Source organism: Struthio camelus, chromosome 7, assembly GCF_040807025.1.
Source record: "Struthio camelus isolate bStrCam1 chromosome 7, bStrCam1.hap1, whole genome shotgun sequence".
In the NCBI taxonomy this organism is placed as follows: Eukaryota; Metazoa; Chordata; class Aves; order Struthioniformes; family Struthionidae; genus Struthio; species Struthio camelus.
This window is the reverse complement of record NC_090948.1, coordinates 8,385,765-8,409,946: the sequence shown is the minus strand read 5'-3', so window position 1 is coordinate 8,409,946 and position 24,182 is coordinate 8,385,765. Positions and strand designations below refer to the sequence as shown.

Sequence of the window (24,182 nt, the reverse complement as noted above, 5' to 3'; positions counted from 1 at the left end):
GGGATGAAAAGGGTAAATTATGAAATTGTTACTTTTGTGAATACTGTATATTTCTACTACTACCAAATCCTCTGTGTGCCTTTCAGCGTCTTCCCCACAAACGCCTTCAAGTGCAAAGTAAGCAGAAACGTTCACTGATAATGGGATTTTATGGACAGCAGGTGCTTAAGTTCAAAAAAGGATGAGACACCTGCATGATCTGAGGCATTACTATAGGGCCAAGGGTCAGGCATCTAGACTGAGAGGTGTTTGCTCATATGCAATCTTCGAGGGCATGTCCAGAGATTCCAAGATGCATAAAATGGCTGGATTAAGTCAGGCATGAAGTTTAAAGGGCCTGACAAACCTGCAACTGCATCTCCTCTGGGCCATCTGACAGGCATCTGTGACAGCTCAAAATACTGAAAGGTCAGCTGCTGATGTCAAACAGAACATTTTCACTTTCAAAATATCCTGGAAAGAAATAAAATATTAGTGAGGTGTTGCAGACGTTGCACAGCACTTCAGATTCAGGAAAGGTATAGTATTTAAAAATGACTTTCCAAAACAAAAACAATCGCACACAACTGAAGGTGGTTATTTTGTACCCCATTATAATAAAGATAACCATACTGCTGGAGCAAAATTGGAGACTGCCTATATAGGGGGATTGTGAGTCTCCTTATTCAGCACAAACGAAGAGGAAACACTGCTAACCGTAGTCAAGGAGCGTACTGAATCATCTGTTATTATTGGACCAGTCACAGAAAGTACACAAGGAATACAAGTAAGCAGCAGTTTTATTGCAGAAAGTCAATTCTGTGGTCCAGCTAGTAGTCTGAGGAGAAGAAAACCATCTGGAAATAAACTTGGGTTTTTTCCCTATATAACACTGAAACTATGTTGGTATACCAAATACTGTTCTAATACTCTCATACGAGGCTAAAGAAAAAATTGCAGAAGTGAGCTCATACAGTAACATGAGCAATGAAAAGAACCTGTTAAAAACTCACTGCAAATCAGAGCTCAGTTCACGAAGATCAGGATGGTATATGATTAGATCAAAGAGTGTAAGCACCACTAGGATAAGACCCAACACAAACCGAGGGCTCAAAGAATCCTGACAAAGAACACACCAAAAACCTACACCCCTTTTTTCAGTTTTAGAGAGGGTAATTAGCTCTCCAGTAAACTCTCATAGAAGAGGTAGATTATCTTTCTCTTACTTTGCTCACGACAAAGACATTAAATAATGATTTATAGAATGATTTATATTTAGATCACTCCAGGTATAACTGAGTGAAATAATCACTTCCCTCGGCTTACAACATGTTACAATTGCATCAATATTTATGTTGTCATGGACAGCTTTTCATAACTTAGTGTGCTGAAAGAACAGATTAGATTGTAACCAGACAAAATCCAAAAGAAAGGCAAAACACGCAAACAGTATCTCAGAAACTTACTGCAACTTTCATTTGCTCAACTGATCACAGCATTTTTACTTAAAAGAATATATTTCTTGATTAGAGCTCAGTCCCAACAGTAAAGCTGTTATCTTCTTGAAGCAGAACAGGCTTGCAAGTATCACTATTATGAATTTAAGAAAATACATATAATCATAAGAACGACAGACCAACCACAAAACATACCTTGTACATTCAATTAACGTAACTTTTAGTCGACCTTCTGTCAATGGAAAATCCTGTATACAGAGGTCTCGATCCTCATAGTCGTCAGGTGATGGTACTTGAAATGGAAAAAATGGCTTGAACCTGAAAAATATATAATAGATTTACCATAATTCAAAATACATAAGCAGGAGTAATGCACAGAATTAAAAAACATTAACAAGACCAAACTTTATTCAAGACTCCTAAAGAAAAAAATTGCTATTGCAGCATACTTACTGGTCAAAAGAAGCAAGCAGAAGCTAAATCTGTTCCCTGAATGCAGGGGATTGGAGAATATGTAAACACAATGACCACTTCACTGGAATGGATTATCTGAGTACTACGTTTACTAGCGGAGATAATCTTGAGAAAAAGGGAAGTCGATGAACTTGCAGTATATTTCTATGATTGCAAACACACAATTTAACAGAAGGGTGCTTTTACAGTAAACATCTAAACAAATCTTTAAATTTTGAATTCACCTGCATATTACATCAGCATGTTTTGACATAACTGTTAGGACACTGCTGTACTTGAAGGACTAATGCAACCTAATAAATAGGACACTACTCTGTTACATATACTAATACTTCTCTCATCATGGGAAAAACAATTGATTGCTCTTTTCAGTCAGGCTCGTTATTTTTTGAATATCTGTATCTTTATTTTAATTCTTCTCCTTGAGTCTTATTTCCCTTATTGTAGCATATGACTCATAAGAAAAGCAGTTAATGTTCAAGATACTAAGTGTTTTACACATATTATCTCACCACATTACTGGCTCTTTTTGATTAGAGTATGCTGACTTACAAATACAGTTTTCATTCTTAAGTCATACTATTTCAGTGTTGGACACAGTCATGATTTAAGGGAAGAAAGGAGGGGGAAAGGCTGCACAGCTGCAGTCACATCACATGATAAAGATACACACACACACGGTGCACATGCAGCGCTAATAGCAAGGGATACAGCCCTGTAATTAGAAAAATATTATGGAAACTGCACTAGTATTTATACAAAGCAATTGGGAAAGCATTTCTGGACTATTTCTTTTTTCCATTTTTATTTAGTGGTCTTGTTTCTGTCACTTGCCTGTGCTTTATTTTCCATTCTTTATCACCAATAGTCTTCCAGTGATTATTTCTGTTTAGAAGACTTACTAATCACAAAATATGAACACCACTGTCTGCAGGACATATTTGCCATTTCATAAGAAAGAAGTCTTTCATAAACACTGCTTGCTTAACCATCATAAGCATGTGCTTGTCACATTCAGAGATCACAGTATGTTCAGGAAACAGTCACACGGTTCTGAACTGAACGGCTTCAGAAATTTAAATAAATAATCCAAGTGCTCTTTGACTGTCAACACACTCTTCAGCAGGGAGTCTGACGCTCTGATTCAGGACACTTAGTTTTTGTACTAGTACAGTGCATCAGCCTTGTTGACTTGATACAAAGCCATGAGAAAGACATTTCTTTTGCTCTGCTTGTGAATAGATACATCTTAACACTTATTTCTTTTTTTTTCTTTAACTGAAATCCGATTCAATTTTTAACTTTAATTTTGTTCCGAGTTTCTCCCTCATTAACTCTTCAAGGAGAAAATTGTTTTCCAATTGGTCAAGTAAAAATATTCAGTTTTAAAAAATGAATATTGAATAAAATACTTAAGTCTATATACGAAATGATTAAATCACACCGGCCATGTTTTAGGCTTATGGGTATACCATAAACAACAAAGCCAAAATATTGTCTATTTCTACACTATCTGGTTTGATATTTTACCCATAATCTTACTTTACTATTCCTTTAGCAATTCAAGAAATACTATAATTACAACAGTGGGGAAAATAGCACCAAGGAAACCCCTCAATTTGCACTTTACATACTCCTAAGAAATAACGCCACTAAAGGACCTGCGGAGGCCTCGGTGAAGGGCACCGCTCCACCAAGATCCATACTAAGCCACAGCACAAACTTCTCCACAGAATTCAGCTCAGGTTTTGTTAGGCTAAAAATGATCACGCATTCCACTACTGGAAAATAATGCCAAGTTTTGAATGAGTAAATATAGGTAGGGGTTTTTTATTTTATTTTTCAGCACAGCAGGAACTTACTTTCTAAGAGAAGAGGCAACAGTGCAAATAACTTTTCAGTTAGCACCAACAATTGTCTATGCACCATCTCCCAAATTCTCCTCTTCCAAAAAATAGCTTCCCTTGGGAACCTCAAACTAATGACCACCTCCAGGATTCTCACTGTTGCAATTATTGAAATAAATTTTCAGGGAGGGAGGGACAGAAAAAGAAAGAGGATCCAATGGGTTACTGTCACCTATATGAATTTCTATAAATGCAAGGCTTAAAGAGTTTGGTACTGATAGGCAGTTCCCTTACACCCACCATAAACAGCCTGCAGGCTCTTTAACAAATAAACAAACACAAACCACCCAACCAGGAAAAATTTATTTTCATTGTTAAAAATAAGTCAGAATAAAAAAGAAAAAGTAACTAAAACATTCCAATAAAAATGTAGATATATAAAAACTGTGTATGCAAACCAAAGCTGTTTCAAAAGTAATTTCAAAACAACGTTTTAAGTACAGTACACACTGCAATCTTTTGCCACAGCAGAGACTGATAAAATAATGCTCTGCACAAGCCACTTTTCTTGCTAGATTAAGACAGGATAGGATCTATAATTTTGATTTTGAAAATAGAGGGTTTTTTTGAACTAATGCAACAATGAATTAAAGAGAAAAAACTATTCTAAAATGCAATATAGTTACCTACAAAAATGTGCAATATATGCGAGATTATATATTGGACTTTGGGTTGCGTAGCACTCACAGGCTAATAAAATTTACTAAAAATAACAGGATTGAAAAGCTATCCCACAGAATTTCTAAGTTACAACAAGGGCTTATGTTCACACCTCTAACAACAAAACTAATTTGTAAAATGCCTGACCCCCCCCAAAAAAAAAAAAACCTAATAGATTGCCTATTTCCATTGGCATTAGCAATATACAAATATCCCAAATTAAATGCATTTTTATGTATAACTACTGCTCTACGGCATTCCACTTTTTTTTAACCTAGCAGCTATTATCTACTTAAGTTAATTTATTGAGTTTGTGCATTTCCAGAATTAAATATAAACGTCAAGCAAACTATTCTTTTACGGAGATTTTAATTACATATTAGTTAAGTGAACTGTTGACAGACTGTTTAAGTACAAGACAACCCAATCGAATTTATTAAGAGAAAGCGACTAGAAAGAATATTTCCTACCGGGAAGGAGTGAACGAATACAGAGAGAGACTATTATATTCTGTAACACAGTAACATTTAGTTACCTCGCGGGTTGCATTGCAAAACCACCGAGGCAATGTAATACTTGCATGTAACAAGAGTCAGGGGTCACAGGTTCTCCTACCTTTCTCCCACTGCTAGAGAAAGCCTTAAGCTACTCCACCTTCTAAAAACACAGTCACCCATAACTAACAGCACTCTGAGGAGTGCTTTCCTGCAGAGCTATCGCTGCTGGCCTTTTGTTCAGTTAAACAGGATTGCAACAGAACAATAATGCGTGCTCTCCTCCCTGGGGAGAAGCCAGATTTCCTACTTTTGTAATGCCTCTAACTTTCCGGCCTAAAGAACAATCCTATTTTGAGATAAAATGAATTATAAAGTCGGTTTCAGAAAACATTTACAGTGGGAATATCAAAGCACACTTAATATGAAAGTGAAGCTATTTTTCAGTATATTTAATATTAAAAGTAGGCTTTTAGCTAACACTCCCAATAACATAATTTAGTGAAACAGACAACAGATAGGAACTCTGTTCTCACTCCCTGCAGACTACGTGTTACCTTTAGTGATTCAGTATCTCCATGTCCCAAGTCTTCCTAGGTAAAGGAATGATACTTCTTATCTCAAGCTCATTATTATAAAGTAGAATTTATTTTATCAATTACCTTCTATAAATAACCTTGCACTTGTGTAATAGCTTTTAGAGGACAGGAAAGTGTACCATTACATTTAGTCCACCTTTAATGAGCAAAATTTCACAAATAAATGCCTAGAATTCACCACACTGACTAAGAAAGAAATAAAAGATTGTGTAGCCTGCTGGTGAACCTCTTATTCAGGAAATTCTAGGAAGAAACTGTAACGGGAAACTATGTCACTTTGACTGGATGCTCATCACAGTAGTTAGCCCAGGATCTCGGGTAAGATCAGTTTTGGTAGATTGCTCTTATGAATCAAGGCTCTCAATTGCAAACTCTGAACAAGAAAAAAATGTGGTTTTTATTTAGTTACCTATACCTTTAAATACCAATCTAGTATTTTCAGCTCCCTTCTTAACTTTAACCAGTACCCAAACAGTTGCAGGAATTGGTGGACCTCCTTCAGTGGAGCACAAGCATAACAAAGAGTCTGCAGTTGGTCCGTTAGCTGCTTAAGAAGTGGGAGTGGGGGACAGTTAAGACATGACAATAGTCTGGGAAAATCCTGGAGTAACTGCTGACAGTATAACAGTTGAGAAACATTACCAAAAACTACTTCCAAGAAATACATCGTCTTTCTAAGCATTTCCAAGTTGTTACCCAGGTCTCCGAGGCAAATTTTCACTGTATCCTTATTAGATCCCTTTCAAGTGGGGTCTAAGGCTCCTATATCCTTATTCAACAAGGTCAAAAGGCAAAATTCATGTTCATGTGCAAATCACAAACCCTTGATGGAGAAAGCAGGATTATACCAACGCAATTCACATATCCAAAAACCTCCTTTTTGCTTCCAAACCTGTTACGTGATACTAAAATGCCAAAAAATAGATTTTGTGGGGAAAGAATTATGCTGCTTTTAAACTGTAGTGGCTAAACCGTTGTAAACTCTTCATCTTTTCCAGAGAAGTAAAATAGGCATATTGTAGTTACACTAGCAAACAAACACTGTGTACCCTCCCATCCCAAAAACTCTGCTTGGATATGACATGCTATCGAAAAACAAAACAAAACAAAAAAGCACCTCATACTAGAAGCATATAGTGCCTTTCTGGTTTGCTTTTAAATTATCATTAAATGTCATTTCACATCAGGAACTATGTCAGATTACTAAAAGGTAATTAAGAGAAAGTTCTTCAATTACTATACAATATTAAAGATTTTATACTTAAGATAATACTTAGATCTTCCACATACAAAGCACAACAAAAGCGTTTTCAGACGCTGCCTGTAGTCAGTATGCCTTCTTCATGCTAAAAATTTCTTCGCTATATCGATGCTGTATTTCCTAGAGTAACTGCAATGGCAATAGTACCAAACTCAGATGCTCTCATCTCATCAGCATTTCACTCAAAGCTAGTACCAAAACTGCATTTGGCAAATAAATAAATGAAGCCCCCTCATTTGGGCATTTTCAGAACCTTGAATAGCCCTATTCTTCCTTCCAGGTCAAGTCCTGTGAAAACAAAGACACCCTCCTCAAAACACCCCCAACCTTTCATCTACTTGGAACAAGGCTATAACTCAGTGTTCTACTTCAAAAAAAATCTCATCGATATTACTATTAATTAGTATTCAGTATTGCATGATGATTGTTTTGTGGGCCTTAGGCCTTTTTTTTGTATCAGAGAAGACAAGAGTCTTTTAGACCTTAGGTTAGTTCAATAAGCCTATTAGCTAAATTAATCTCTCCCACCAGTACCTACTTAACTACAACTGCTTTCAGTTGCATGAGGAAATCGATCAAGAACAAAAATATTAAGCTATTTGGCCAAAGATATCCAAGGGCTTACATGTTTATGTTCATTTCATCTGTAAAGAACATCCAAAAATCACAGTGCAAAAATTATTGTTAACGACTAAACAGAGAATGACAAACTTCAAAACTTTCAGCAGTCCATTTCCTACTTTTATTGTCAAAAGCAGGAAGATTTATAGCTTGATTTTTTAATGCAGGAGGTGGCTAGAATTTTGCACACAACTTTAGCTAAAAAAGAACAAACACATTCATGTAATAAGTACTTCTGGGGAAAGTTATAAATTATTCTCTGGTTTTGTGAAGGAAGTTTGATGTCAGGGTGGTCTAAAAATCACCAGTTATCTGCTTAAGACCACATTCTTCACTTGTATTATATAACTTCTGGTGCTACTCTTCTGCCATAAAATCAGATTACATAATGTCAGGTTTAAGAATTTTCAATTGAATAACAAATTTATGTGATGCAACACTAACTGAAAGTTTAAAACATAATAAAGTAAGATGAGACCTTAAATCTCAAAAGAGCTCACTAGGTGAAAATATGAGTATCTTCAGCATAAGGTTCTCCAGTATACTTTGTAAGTCTTCAAATTTCATTTATCAGAGTAAGTAAGAATAAATCAAAATCCAGAGGAACTGTGTTTAGTAAAGCATTAATTACTTTTATAAATCCTACTATATTTGAAGACTCTAATATCTAAAATATCCTGGAAGGAGTAATCGCTGGGGTTTTCTCTCAGTTTTAGGAGTAAGCACTGGTTTGATAAATGATAGAATAAAACTCAAACATAACAAAAATCCATTTTAATATAGCCTTTTTCATCTGATTCTTAAAAGTCATACTCGCAAGAGGTATATAAAGTTCAAAAAAAGTTGTGATTAACACCAAATAATGTAATTCATTTTAAAAAACCTCTATTCTTACATTGTGTGTAACTTGGGATGAAGTTTACTGCCACAAAAATTCTAAAATATTACAGCCTACTCCTAAAAAGCAGGATCACATTAATGATACTGAAAAAGTACTTATCAGCTTACTTAAGCCTAGCAAACCATTTGCTTAAACGTATTATAATGCAAACAGCTTATATCATTCTTCACATCAAAGACAAAAAAAGTAGAACTCATCCTTACTTTGAGAAAAAAAAAAAAAACCTAGTACCTTTTTTTTTTTAATCCACCACCACTGCAAATTTTGTAAAAATAACTCTCCAGCTTTCATTGATCTCACAAGGAAGAAAGCCACAAAAGTATGTCAGAATTCATATTCAGTAGACTTTAGTAATTCAAAGTATACTCTTACTAAATATAAAAATCAACTAGTTTTGCTTTACTCACACCAGCAAAAATAATTCAGTTTACAAACAGCCTAACAGCATTACAATGAGAGAGCGGGTGTATTTTCTAGGAAGTTTAATGGAAACATTCTAACCACTTCTAGCACTCCACCCACCCTATTACAGGATATTATCCCAGGGACATGTGGGAGGCTCATAAGCTTAAGTTCTCAACATACCAACAGTTACTTTTTAATCAAGACAGCTAAAAAAAAGGCAGGGATTTTTTTCTTCAAAGATCTTGCACGTGCTTCCAGATGCTTAGACTACAGCCCTCCTTACAATGATTTCAATACCTTTGTGGTATCGTGAATCAGATGTTCAAAATTGTTAATTGCTTTAAACTTTAAGACCCACTCTGCAATGGCTGATAAAAAACAAAAAACAAATGTAAATATTCAGTTGGCTCCTTTGTTGCGGGTGGAAGGTAGAGGGGAGTGGCAGACTTCTGTTCCCACTGATTTGCAGGAAGTCTTTGTAAACATGGCTGGGAGAGGTGAAAAGACTTGCCATTACTGTCTGTATTGAAATAACCAAGGTAAAAAGAAGTCTGGAAGCAGGCTTATCAAAACTCACACGCAAGAGCAATTTGGCCACGTATAGAACTCTCTTACAGAATCACAGAGTCGTTTAGGTTGGAAGGGACCTCTGGAGATCATCTAGTCCAACCTCCCTGTTCAAGCAGGGACCTCTAGAGCATATTGCCCAGGATCACATCCAGACGAGTTTTGAATATCTCCAGGGAAGGGGACTCCACCACCTCTCTGGGCAACCTGTTCCAATGCTCTGTCACCCTCACAGTGATGAAGTTTTTTCTCAGGTTCAGGTGGAACTTCCTGTGGTTCAGTTTCTGCCCGTTGCCTCTTGTCCTGTCGCTGGGCACCACGGAGAAGAGGCTGGCCCCATCCTCTTGACACCCTCCCTTCAGATACTTGTACACGTTGATCAGATCCCCTCTCAATCTTCTCTTCTCCAGGCTGAACAGGCCCAGCTCTTGCAGTCTTTCTTCAGAGGAGAGGTGCTCCAGTCCCCTCATCATCTTTGTAGCCCTCCGCTGGACTCTCTCCAGTAGGGCCATGTCTCTCTTGTACTGGGGAGCCCAGAACTGGACACAGTACTCCAGGGGAGGCCTCCCCAGGGCTGAGGAGAGGGGCAGGATCACCTCCCTCGACTTGCTGGCCACACTCTGCCTAACACACCCCAGGATACCATTGGCCTTCTTGGCCCCAAGGGCACACTGCTGGCTCATGTTTAACTTGTTGTCCACCAGGACTCCCAGGTCCTTCTCGGCAGAGCTGCTCTCCAGCAGGTCAACCTCCAGCCTGTACTGGTGCCTGGGGTTATTCCTCCCTAGGTGCAGGACCATGCACTTGCCTTTGTTGAACTTACATTCCAGGAATACATTCTCCCAAAAATCTAAATTCCCTAAATATGTTTGATTGAGTTTTTCTTTTTTAAGGTTTTCTTCTTTGTTTTCATGTTATGTGACCTAGCTGAAATCAGTTCTTGGTTCAAATTAAGAAGAGAAAGATGAAAATCCCCCCTCTACACTTCAGTTTCAAGCAGGGCAAGAATAGAAATTCACTGTCTAACTAGAATGCCTGAAGTGTTGTGGTTCTGCTCTAAACTGGCCAGAAGATGCAGAATATGCTTCTTCATGTAGGCTGAAAGAGGCAGTAAGCAGCCTTTAGGCATTCAAAAAAAAAAAAAAAAAGACGAAAAAAAAAAGCCCTCTGCATTCAGTCAGTTAGATAAGTTCTGGAAATGATGCTAACAAAATGCAGCAGTATATTTAAAACAACATATTCATACAGTTCATACATAAATAAAATGCTGCATATTGGAAGTAGGATACATTTAATTTATTAGCCTTCAGGGAAACAGACAGCAAAAATACAAAAAGCTGTCTCAATTCATTCCTATGAAAGAGGTGCATTTTCCGACTTCAACAATATTTTCTCCCATGAGGAGGTATCAATCTCTGTACGAATATTAAACCACAAAACAATCCTGGCTAGAGGAAAAAAAACAAATATTGACTTTTCTAGTAGAAATCTAAGCTCAGTACACAACTCTTCCATAGAATTGGAAAGTTTTCATCCTCTGCTCTAAACACACGCATCTACATGAAAATTAATGGTACCCTCTCAGACAGCTTTTTGGAGAATCCAGAAAATCACTGTCTTTCACTCTTGAAGATAGTCTCTCTGGCAGTGGTAAACCAAAAGGGAAAAAATATTTTTATCTGATCTGAAATCCAGACACCAGAGCTTTCAAAGGTTTACATCTCATACCCCTCCAGTTAGCTGTAAATATGTACATGCTACAGAAGTCTCTCCTCAATTTATATTTGTCTAGTCACTTGTAACGACATAGAAGAAGGTCCAGTTCATGCCCCTGACGTCTTTCAAAACGTTCGAGATATTCCTAATCCAGAGACTAGGCTAACATTTTTCAAAGCTGAAATGAGCGATGGCTCACCTTTCAGCAGCGACGGAGGATCTGCTTCACAAATACCTCAGCTATTCAGGGCTGCAAAAGTGGTGGGAGGCACACATGAGGCATTCTTCCCAATTGTCCCCCAAGCAAAGTTGTTAGTATTGGTGAGGCAGAGCATTTTACTAATGGGCCTGTGCTGTAAACAGGACCAAATAACGCAGAAGCTCAGTCTGAACATGATGTGTGGCACCACTGCTGACAATCAAATACAGGAAAGGAGAGCAAGATTAATTAACAGGAAGGACTCCTGCACTCTCTAAATGCTGCATCACTGACGGCAATTTGCACAGTCGTGACTTGTGATTACATTTAAAAGAGGCAGCTGCTCAAGTTACCATAATCACACAAATCCATTACAATTATCATTATTATATTTTTTTTTCTAATTTTCCTCCTTTCACAAAGACAGAACAACATGAGTTTTCATAGTATTGTTTTAAAACAATACTACTGACTAACACTGCTGCTCTCACCCCACCTCCCCTTGTAATCCATCAGGCGCTGCTTGGCAACATTACATTTTTTTGTTTATTCTACAACATTGCCATAAGTTTTGTTGGGAAGTATGCATAGTTATTCTGAAAAACAAACTGCTGTGAAGTTTTCAGAGTTATACTGCAGAGTTATACTGTTTAGCTACGTAAGAATGATTAGCTAAGCCAGATCAATTACAGCAGTGATTTAAGCGGTTCTATGATGTCTTCTGCAACGTTGCCACAAGACTATGATCTTCAATTTCTACTTTCCTGTTTTAGTTCAGGCAAACAGGAATAATGCTTTAAGCCATTTACTATGCAAGTGACATTTATGAAAAAATCTATTTTATTTCTTACTACACACGAGCTTACATTTAAAACCCTTCAGTTTGTTTGACAAGATAACAAAAGTTTTAGCATGATTTAAAGCAGGTTATGTATATGGCATTATCTACCATAGGTATTATTTTCTTCATTTCAGTGACACTAGTAAACAAAACGTGATCTTGTACTTAACAACATTATAAAAGCAGATCCCAATATTTGTACATATTTCCTCCCAAATGGGCGTTTTTATAACAATGTTGCCAATTAAAACTGACATAGGAAAATTAATTGATGCTTAGCATTAAGAACAGATTTTAAAAGTCATGAACAGAATACTTAACCTGTGGATATCTAACAGAGAGAACACTTTTCTGATTTTTTCTGTCCAATATTTTAGAATAACTTAGTAAATTTTAACTAACGTTTTCCTTGGAGGTGTTACAGTGCAACAACAAACTGCTAAAACCAAATTTTCTTGAATGACTGTCCAAATTTAATTTCAGACTAAATCATTGAAAATAGCCATATTTAGCAATTAATTACTGGTTTTCAACGTATTCTAGCCTATGCAAATGTATAACAGCAACTGTTTTCAGCTGATCTCTGTAATACACTCTCCACTGCAAACAGATTTTTATGACTTCTAGCTCTTTCAAACATTAAAAGCATACTGCTATAGTAAGGTTCCTGTATTTTCCATTACACAAAACGGTTTTAATGGACAGGGATGAGTGCTCTTCATAGAACATTCAGTTAAATTGCAGCAGCTGCAAGTTGAACAGTAGAATTAAGAAATTGTAAAGTTAAGTTGGTCCCATGTAGTTGTAAGGTTAAAATAAATTATAACAGCTGGGGGGAGAGGGGGAGCCTTCCACAGCACAACTCAGAATTCTATTCCTAACTAGTTCTGCCTTTCTCTCATCTCACAAAAAATATTTTTCCTCTTTCTTTTCTTCCTTCTCAGCTGCACTTCCTGCAGTTTGCATTCTTGGCTATACATGCCCACATACAGGTGTTAAGTGCTGTCACGCTCCTGCTGGGTCCTGCAGTAAAAGGAGACGCTGAAGAGGGCTTATTCGGATGGTGCCCTGCCCAAGTTAATAAGAGCTGCATTCAAGCTAATAAGCTCTTCTAGAACGAGTACTTAGGGAAGCAAACGCACCCAAACGGCTTTGTGTGGATCTGATGAGGTCTGATCCACCAAACTAAGGGTCCTACCATACACCTAGCATCTTCGGTAGAACAGTTCAAATGCACCCGCATCCATGAAACTGCATAGAAACCATTTCACCTGCTGGTTGGGCAGTTTAAAAGAAAAGTTCACTGCACATCTGTCTACTTATGTCTTCATTGCTAAATTTTTCACTAATCAGGTAGATACTCTGGCCAGAATCACCAAATACCTTAAAGTAAGGCCTAAATTTTAGCCTAGATTTGTCTGGCTTTTGAAATAAGGAGCATTTTGTTAAATAGTGAAGGTAAATAATCACAGGAAAAATTTCCAGAACTTACGTGGGTCTTCCCTCACTTTAAGTGTCTGGGCTGAGATGAACATTGTTCCAGCAATATATTCTTTAGTTTAAATCGGAAGCTCTAGCAGAAACTACCTGATTAAAGAAATTTATAAACTCTACGTTCAGACTAGTACATATGTCATGAATACCCTGACAAGTGTAAAATGCTTATAAGATAATGACCCCCAAATCCCGCATAAACTAGCATCCATAGCCACTTCCACAAAGAGATTTTATCCACTATTATGAACAGAAGTCTCCTTCGGTCCTTGAATGTCAAAACAAAGAAACACTTAGACACGATTTTCTCTTAATTGTATTAAATATTCATATTCATTTGTCACCCAGAATGAAACCTGCTCAATAAAATAATTATATAGTACCGGACGATTGTTATCTTCTTGACAAAGACACAGTTTGAGATCATCTTGCAAAGGTTTTTGTAGTTCAGCAACTAATGGATTTTAGCAGCCCACAGTGATACAGATTCTCTATCAAATTAACAAACCACAGAGGTATGTAATGTTTTCCCTACATACTCATTTTAGATAAAAGTTTACATTTAAGCTTTGTTAATAAGATTAACAAATTCTTCTATTGTTCTCTGAAGAACAACAATACTAAGAATGATCAAATGTTGAAACAGTTTTAAATCCAACAAGCATGAACGTGAATTGTAAACACAGATGTATACTGGGTGACTTCAGGCAATTTCTGCAGGAACACAGAATAAGCAGTTTACCACAGTAACCCAGCAACATGAAAGGACTAGCTACAATAGCGAAACTGGCAGCCTGAGATAAAGCTTCATAGTGACTAGAGGACCACACTGTTATACCACTGACTACTCAAACCCATTGTCCTCACCCAGGTTGCTTATTCAAGAGCATTTAGACGAAATGTCGTTTACTAATAAAAAAAGATTAAATATTTCATTTTTTAATATATACAAAATACTTTCTATAAGAGAATCTTACATGTTACTATACCAAATGAGCTACTGAGAGGTGCAACAGTCACCCATTTTTACGAAAAAAAAGTGTGCCTCTGCTCCTTGAAATAATCTCCTCCAAGGTCTTCAAGGGAAATCTAGTGTTCAGTTTTATGTGACTGGTAGGGAACATTAGAGTCACACCATCTACCCACAGAGAGTAAAGACCATTAAACAGCTTATACAAGGTGACTCAGAATAGCCAGACTTCAGCGCTTCAAAGTACCTACCTATCTCCACCTACAAAGATGGACTCAAATCCAAACTCAGACATCTGTTAGATGCCTACAGTTTGGTAAAGTGAGTAACTCCTAAGAGTCCTACATTTACTTTGAAATAAGTCACGTTCCAAAAGGTAAAAATACAAAACAAATAGCAGTATTTTTTAATAAAGAGTATTGAAAAATATGCAAATTATGACAGAGGAGTCATTTTTATGACTTTGCATTTTTATGCAAAGTATCTGTTCTCACTGAGCAGCAAGATCAAAGCTTAAGCATTTGAGATCAGAGTTCAGAATAACAGAAAACCAAAGTCCGTTTTCACAATGCTAGTGCATGTAAAAAGTTAGGAAGTGTCAAATCAATTCTATGAGATTTTTTCAGAGCCTTCACTCAAAACTCGCATTAAAAAAAGTCCACTGCAGGACTAAAAGTAAGTATTTTTAAATCTAAAATGGCAAAGGAGTTAAACTGATGAGGTAATTTTCTTTTCATTATAATTGCATAAAGAATCTTTTATACACTGTTTCAAGTAAGAGATGTTGGAGGAGGTTTTCTTTTCCAGTCAAGACAACTAGTGCTAATCCTTACTGGATCACCATCTGCAGCAAACAGAGTATTCGCCAAAATGATCCTTTTATTTCTCCATCCATCCCTCTAGACTTTTTTTTGTCCCCAATCATACCTCTGGTCAGTTAAAGGTTTCTTTAACTAACTCATCTCCAATGAGTTCCTGACCCTTGCAGGCAAGGTAAAAGAAAATGTAACATTTTTTGACTAGTCATGGGGAAAGACGTTCTCTTGTATTCCAAAAAGCACAACAACCGTCTACTAGAAAGTGTTCAATAAGTTGCCAGTATTTATTAAATGTGAATTAATAATGAAAAAAGTTTCAAATTGGCATTCTTACAGAAATTGATCTTTCTGGTATGAAAGCCCATAAAATGCTGGGATGAAGAAGAAGGATAAAAGGTTTCAAAACCTTCCAGAATCAACAGCCTTAGGAACCAATATCTACATAAGCAAGACTTTCATTTCATCTCAAGAAACCCATATTTAGTGACCCTCCAGACACAACGACGAGGAGTGTCTGAGGTAGACAGCTCCCAAAATAAAGAGAGTAAAAAGCTCCACTGTATGAGGCAACATCCTGGAAGAAACGAAAATACTTAATGTTTCTGGGTTTGGTTTTGTTTACTGTGTGTCAGGTTGCTTACAGATCCAGTTATCTAACTCCTACATGAATAAAAAAAATTACTTGCCCATGCATTATGAAGATAATCTTCCAAACACGAAACACTAGTATCAACAGACAGATCTGCTGACTCTAGTTATCACTGCTTTGCCAGTAACACAATAAGTCTTTGTACTGATACCATTCAGGACATTAACTCTGGAACACCTAAAAATCCCATGTAAGTTTCTTTACCATCAATTTTCTCAGCGCAGAAAAGGCCTCAAAATTACCTTTTCTGCTTCCGCATACCAGAAGTTTTTTTTCCACCTGGAATGGGTAGAGACATGGTATTCAAAACAAAAAAAGCCTCATCTGCCCTTCTAGCAGCAACAGGATAGAAAGAATTTCAAATAGGTACATCTTACAGGTTAATTAGTAAGAAGCCCATATCACAACTACAGTAGAATCCAGACATAACCCACTCAAAAATAAAAATAAATCTATATCCTCTTCCTTTGCAGAAGCTGTAGACACAGTAGATTTCTCTACTGGGAGCTGATTTTTGAAGTCACAAATGCTCATAATCTTAACTTGTTTTAGCAATAATATATACTTTTTAAAATTCTGATACTTTTTGCAAGACCTCTATTACCATACTATGAAGTCATTTCTATTATAGGAAACACTTCAAATCAATAGCTACTTACATTACTTCTTGGCTTAAGTTTTGCCAAAAAAAAGAAATTGCTATGTAACCCTCAGACTGCATTCTATAGCAGCAATTTAAAATAGGCTTGGCTAACGGTTTTGCTAACACCATCATCTTCCCAGTGAAACTCATTATAGCCCCAGATTCAAAGTAAAGCATAAAACTGGCTAACATAACTAACAACATTGCAAATGATCGGTTCATAGGATGATGCATGTTGGAGGGGGCCTCAGGAGGTCATCTAGTTAATACCTGATAAAGAAACGTTAGAGGTGATCCCCAGTGAGATTATTTCTAAAGAAAGAAAAATATTCTAGTCTGTGATCAAATACAGTAAAATAAAGCAAAACATAGTTTCTCAAACATGCTAATATACATAACATTGCCTATTTTTAATGTAACATACTGAGAAACCAAGCACCCTTAAAATATACAGAACTCTCTCACTGCTTAGGCAATACCTAATCTGCTTAGAATCTAAATGTATGAACTTGCAAGACCTTAAATTTGGGGATACAAAACAAAAAACACAGCTGCTTTCAGATTTTCAACATCACTAGAGAAATAACAGGGTAATGAAATATTGGAGAAAGATTAGCCTGCAAGTATTCCTCCCATCCCCCTTTACATACACAAGAGCAGCTTTGTATCTTCATTATGGTAAAGCATATTCTGACTGTTTAGAAAGCCCCAAAAAAACAAAGCTGACTCTCTGAAAGCTACACAAAGAGAAATTAGAACCTGCTCAAAACAACAGAACTGCAGCTGACTCTTAGGAACACACACCATAGCAGTGCTAGAAAACACAGTTTAATCATTAGACATAACAAAGCACATCCCCCCTTTTTCAGTTAGTTGAAGATTGTTCACATGAAGAAACTTCTACACGATATGCTAGGCAAACTTCAGAATGCACTTACTTTTCTACAGTGCCTCCCCTCAGACACTTGCAGTGCATCAAGAACGCAAGGTGTCTTCTTCCACTTTCAAGCTATAGTTCTGCACGTTGCACAAAGTCACTTTTAGCAATGAATTACACAGAGAGATGATGATATATAGCCTTACTAATCACTGCTTTGTTGCATATAATTTTGTTCATGTCTGGGAAAAACAAAAAAGTATGCGTGTAACTACTTGCCTGTAGAAACAGACAGTACCTGCACGAAGACGTGACACGTGCATGATTTTTTTAATGCAGTATTTTACAATTACAAATGGGGGCACCTGTTTTACACAAACTTAGTTACAGAATGATCAGAGTCATCTACTGGCAGAAGTTCTCCTCTTCTGCCATTCACTATCAAGTAATAGTCCTCTAAGAGTTACCTAATTACAAAAGAAAGAAAATGGCATATTTTCACTTTTAATGATACTCGGCAGCTTGAAACAAGATAAAACTCCTTTGCGGACTTCAGTCTGGAAACTAGCAGGATAACAAAGATCCCCTTTGAACCGGCTCAAAAGAAAACTCCTTGCATGCTTCTGTTTCCAAGGTAGTAATTACTGCTATTGAAAGAGTTATTTACAAAGTTACTTGAGCAAGAGTAGGGAGACATCAGAAGGGTCTTGAATTACACATGGAGGTAAACACTTGTATACCTAAACAAAAAGAATACAGGACACAGAGAAAATAGGGAGAAGATAAGCTCATTCCCTGTGGATGAGAAATTGTTAAATTTTAAGTTAGCTATAAAGGTTATTAAGAGGCTGCGACACTAACTTTTTCCCTGTACATTCCTTGCTAAAGAATATATTGGCATGGCCTTAGAATATCATAATCCCAAGCCAATGCACTCTTAACAGAATACATTTTGCATTTTATGAGGGGGCTACAAATTTGTTCTCCACATCGTGTAAAGCATGCTGTCTCAATTTGCAACTGTGCTATCACACAGAAGTGTGTTGTTATTACTTGGCTGTAATAAAGTTTTACTGTGTAGTGATCTATATAAATTCACTGGAGACCCACTGGTCTAGAATATGCGTTTTCAGCGTGTGTTCAACAAATTCTTGGGCAGCTGTGGACAGCTAAAGGACTCATAGGTGAAAATTAAGAAACATAAGTCTAAAAGTGTCTATGTAGGGCTCTATAGTCCCACTAGAAAATGTTAAAGGCAGAGTTCAGAACAGTTAGGACAATGATCCAATCCTCCTTCCTTAGGATAATTTCATTAATGTGCATTAAGCTCAGTCTCCTGCCTTCCCAATACAGTGAGGTCAGAATTACATGCTCAGAACGTAGGGCAAAATTTAAAGTTTAAAAAGTAACAGCCTTGGACACTTGCCACCCTGTACAATAAGCCTACTATCTAGTATGATAAACAGCTATGATGCTATATTTTTCTCCTAAGCATTCCCAAATTCCCAAGTCCCTACAACTTAAAGGGAACGTTTTTAAAATAAAGTTAACTCCGCTTGGTTCTATAATAATTTATGCTTATGTTGTTCTCAATGTCAGTCACCTCCTGTCCTCATACACTTCTACTCATTTCTGCCCCAGACACTTCTTTCCTTTTTATCATCCTTCTAGTTTCTCTTCTCTAAGTCTCTTTAACGTGTCAATGGCTCACACCTGCCTAATTTGTTCCTTCTAGTGCAGAAAGCTTAAGAAGTATATGGAACATCCATCATCTCTAACTAAATGAAGAGAGCCCTACTGTCCAGGTGCGTCTCCCCGAGGAAAACTGAAGATGTCTTCCTCCCTCCGTCTTAGGGGAGGAGGATGCCATGACTGGTTATACAGGCACAGTAAAAATTTTGGGATGTAAACAACATTTGTCCTACTTGCTCTTTTTAGGTTTACTGAAAATGTTCACTCTGTCACTATTATAGTGCTACACCAGCCTCTCCTTTAGACTCTTTTCCACAATTTATAGTTTCAGGCTCTTTCCAAAATAATGAAAAAAATTGAAGCAAACTCACTTCTGATAGTTCCACTGTTGCCCAGGGCCTTCTGGAGAGCAATTCAGAACCTCGAAATTTAGAAGCTACTAACTGCCCTTTTTGGGCTTTCCAAATCTTGTATATTTTACACATCCACTTCTATGCAAACTCTTACAAACTAGATTGCTGAAGAATAGGCTGAAAAGGCTTTAATAATCATGTTACTGCAAAGCCAATCACACTTCAAATTCCAAATCAGCATCTTGAGTTAATCATCTCTGGGGAATTTCAGAGAAGTGTTACTGCAGAAGAACGTGGTAAACAAAAAAGAAATTCTCACTTAATACACAATAATACAAACTACAAAGAATGAACAAGGAAGAAAGGGCACATGGTACTCTAACAGTGGCAAAATACAAGAAAGAAAGTAAACAAAGTACCTTCACAGTGGTAGGACATTCAATATATTTAATCAGAAATCAGGAATGGAATCACGTAAAGAAGATGCCACTTGCCACTTCTGCTGCAGATTTACCACTGAATACTGCATTGCATGCAATATATATAACGCAATCTATACTGCAGTCCATATATTTACAAGAGAAGATGTGCTAGGTTATTTAAAAAAAAAGAAGAGAGAAGACAAAAGAGATAAAAAAAGAGGCTCCAAAAGTCTTGCAACAATGGCAATACATCTCTATCAACTTTTAGATTTCCTCAAAGTTATTGAAGAAACTCATCAGACTGGAAAGGAATATGACAGCATCTATCATGAGATTTCAAAAATATTCCCTAGTAAGTGAGTTTATCCCTGCCTCACATTAACTGACAGAAACCTTGCTTCTATAGATAAGTATAAGCGAGAAGTCTTGTCTAAGGTGGCTCATCAGCGGCAGTGCTTCAGAGAATGATATCCCAAACCAACATGCTGTCCCACAAAGCCATGCTTCTTCCTTTTCCAAAGGGATACCATGGTCCCATTGTTGCACATCTGACAAGATCCTGGAATTTTTGATACCTCCTATGTCCACCACTTAGGTGTATGTAATTTGGGGCACTCACAATCCACCGCACACCAGCTACCTAACCTACTATAAATGGAAAATCATGCTTACTTTCATGGAAGGCTTCTGATATCAGAGAAGTAATGCACAAATACCTCTATTATATGCCTGTAAGAATACCAGCAGAAATCTCTTTTTACCTACTAAGAACATGACAGCAATTCTATTACATTCCTCCCAAAGTAACACTGAGGAGAAAATGAATCTCACCTGATTTTATAATTGGGTAGGGTGTGCTTCCGCTTAATAACTTTCTTGAACTGGTTCACAATGATGGAAGTGAGTTGAGGCATGGGCCTCCCTTCAAACTGAGACTTCACTTCAAAGACTATCACAGGGTCATCCATAAAGGAAAAGGACCAGTGAGTGAAGGGCAGGCGCGTGAAGACCAGCTTCAGCTTCCCCATTACATGGGAGATCTTGACAAAGAGGTAGGCTGACTTGCCAAAGACCAGGTCGGCATCGATGGCCAAGTGGAAGCCACCGTTGTACTCCAGGTCGACCTCGAAGCCCAGCTCCTCGGGGCAGCCCTCTTCATTGCAGACCACGGGCCGAATGAGCTTGACAGCTTTGAAGACGGGCAAGACGTTCCCAAGGCAGACGTCCCTGAGGCTGAGCCCCTCCAGCATCTTCCCTGTCATCTTGGTCTGGAGCAGCTCCTCGAACTCCACCTTAATCTTCTTGGTGACCCAGTTCCTGACCAGGGCCGTGTCCCTGAGCTCCCTGAAGAGGAAGAGGAAGATGGCATTGAGGAAGTGGCAGGTCTCCTCTTGGGACGAGGGGGCCGGAGGGGGCTCCTGAGGCTGCTGCTTGGCGCTGGGCTCCGCCGGGGCAGCCGCGGCGGCGGCCGGCGCGGCAGCCGCGGCCGGGGCCGGGGCTGGGGCCGGCTCCGAGGGCGCCTGGCCGCCCACCGGCTCCGGGCCCTGCAGATAGTCCCGGAGGCTGCAGTCAGACGCGACGCGGGAGTAGACGAGGCCGCCGGGACCTCGGGCCGTCCCGGGCGGCTCCGGCTTCCTCCTGTAGAGCAGCAGGAGCTGGAGCAGCAGCGTGATGAAGGAGCCGGCCAGCGCCGACAGCAGGATCACATAGACCAGCAGCATCCTCGCCGCGGCGCTCCCGCGCCCGCGCACCTGCGCCCGCGCTGCCCCTCACCGCGCCGCCGCCGCCACCGGAGGCGGGCGCTGCGCCAGGGCCGGCGGTTAACGGCTGCGGCCCCCCCCGCGCCGCCGCCGCCCGCCGCTCCCCGCGCGCCACCACCGCCGCCGCCTCATCCGGGTCCCCTCCCGCCCTCTCCTCGGCGCTGGCGGCGGCGGCGGCGGGGGGCGGGGGGCGGGGCGGCGGCGCGGCCAACCAACGGCCGCGCTCCCTTCTCCTCCGCCTGCCCCCCCATTGGCGGAGACGTGGAGTGTCTCGCCGGGCGCGTCACGGCGCCGCGCGCTGACGTCACAGCGCCGCGGGGCGGGCGGTGGCGGCGCCTGCGTGAGGGAGGAGGGACGGAGGGAGGGGAAGGGAAAGGAGAGGCGGGGAGGGCGGCTCGGGCCTTGCTGCTGCCCCTGCCCGGCGGGGCCCGGAGCCGGCGGCGGCGGCGGCGCCTCCCGCCTCGTTGCCCGCGCCTGGGGCGTTCCCGAGCGCCAGCCGGGCCTCCAGAGGGGCCGGAGCGTGTGCGGGGAGCCGCCGGGCCTGCGCCGCGGACTGACCGGCCGCGCGCTGTAGCCGTTGAAAGAGCGGCGGTTGGGTGACCGTCTGGACAGGCGCCGGCGGGGTCTGCGGAAGGCGAGGGGGAGCGAGAAGCAGCCGCCCCCCGCGGGCTGCCCGCAAAGGCAGCTGCGGTAGCCCCGATGGAGCCAGCGGCAGCCCCTTGCAGCCCCTGTGCCTGCTGTTCCCCGGGTCCGCCCGGTAGCAAACGAGGCCGCGGGCCGCGCTGATCCCGTTTGCACTGCTGGCCGCTCCCCTGAAAAAGCAGTCAGGGGCAGCAAGCACCTCCGGAGTAAAATACCTTGTCAAGGAGAAGGAATGGGCAGAAAAGCAGCCAAAGGGCAGGTTTCCTGCTATGAAAGTCATGAGAATGGAGAATTGTTTCTTCTGGAAGGACTCCATGGCAACCTCCCCCCCCACCCGGGGGCTCGGGGACCTGTCCTCCGGTCTCTGCCTGGCCTGACCCGCAGTCTGAGCACTTCAGTAGACTTTGTACTGACCTTCTCAGTCAGTACCAAAAATACGGGATATAATTATATATATATATATACACATATATATATAATGTGAAACTTATGAGCTATCTCATGAGTCTGTCTTGTATCACAGTCATGCAGGAGATGGCCTGTCTTGCCACAAGGATTTTAACCCCATGGGGGTTGATCTCTCTTCTTCCTAAAATCTGTATAGTGATTTCAATAAATAGGAGGACATTTTAATTACCAGATCCATAAACTACAGGTCCAGTTGATTTCATTAGTTAACCAGAAGACTATTAGGATAGGCAGTTTAAATATCATTGCGGAAGACATCTCTCTCTAGAGCGATGTATTTGGGGCACAGTCATCCTAAACAGTAGTTAAGATAGCACTGCTGAGCAGGGACATTAAATGAAATGAAAAAAAGTTTAACCTGTGAGAAGTTTACAAAAGGCTGCATTTTTGCTGAAGAGACGTACTGCAAGTGGTGAGAGATAAAGGATATTTAGTGTCTTGGAAGTTAGTGGATTTTTTTTGCTAAAACTGTCATGGAGGAGCAGGTTCAAGAGAAAAATTGAAGACTATTGGAAGCTTCATGATTTTGTAGAAGCCTCTCTTCTGTTTCCTCTTGAATAGAGACGTTTTCATTAGATTTTGAACATATTACATAGGTAACATTTTAACAAGCTCTGCTGTTATTCATGTCAACTATTTACTATTGTTTAAAATCTGCTATTGAGTAAATGAAGTTAAAAAAATTGTAGGGAGGAAAGGAATATGAACAAAAGAACAAAGCTGAGAATTTTGCACATTGTAATGTTTTGATTTGTGATATACATGAGATAGGTATTGTTAGTGGGTAGGACTAAGTTCCTACTGCTGTAATTAGCACCGGACAAAGTGGTTTCTTTATATCACAGACTGTGGCTTCATTGAAGTTGGAGGGTAGGGAAAGGAAGGCATCCTCACCTCCTAGAGCTCACATACTCCTTTCAAGGAAGGCAAGAGCTATATCCTGCATAGGAGGCAGGGTGAGTGGCATCCAATCAAACTAAGGACTATTGTTTTTAAGAAAAGAACAGTTATTTATAAAAATTGCTTTAAAAAACAGTGAACAAGAGGGATAGAAAGAAGAAATGTGCAGCATTTAAGGCAGGACTACTGTGAGTGAGAAGAACATGCATGTGGGACTCTTCAGACGGAATATTGGTCTGGAACATTTTGAAAGACTAACCCAGAAGACCCGTTATATTCAATTTTGTTTTACAGAAGTGACATATAAAATAATCATATTTTTAATTGAAAAGATAAACCTGCTTCAAGGAAGTCTGATCCAGCAAACTCATTTAAAGGCCGAATCAAAGGTGTAACTCTTGCTAGAGTTATAA

General features: G+C 39.5%; 1 protein-coding gene across 1 annotated transcript in view; it reads right to left on the bottom strand.

Moving 5' to 3' along the window:
* The window catches only part of PDZD8 (PDZ domain containing 8), a 64,988-nt gene extending 43,190 nt beyond the window's left edge, over window positions 1-21,798 (bottom strand). The window contains exons 1-2 of the mRNA XM_009668673.2: window positions 20,831-21,798; window positions 1,632-1,754 (exon numbers count right to left, since the gene is read on the bottom strand). Coding sequence (XP_009666968.2) covers window positions 1,632-1,754; window positions 20,831-21,720 — 1,013 coding nt within the window. The 5' untranslated portion in view covers window positions 21,721-21,798. The remainder of the gene's footprint in view (window positions 1-1,631; window positions 1,755-20,830) is intronic.
* Between the last annotated feature and the right edge of the window lie 2,384 nt (window positions 21,799-24,182).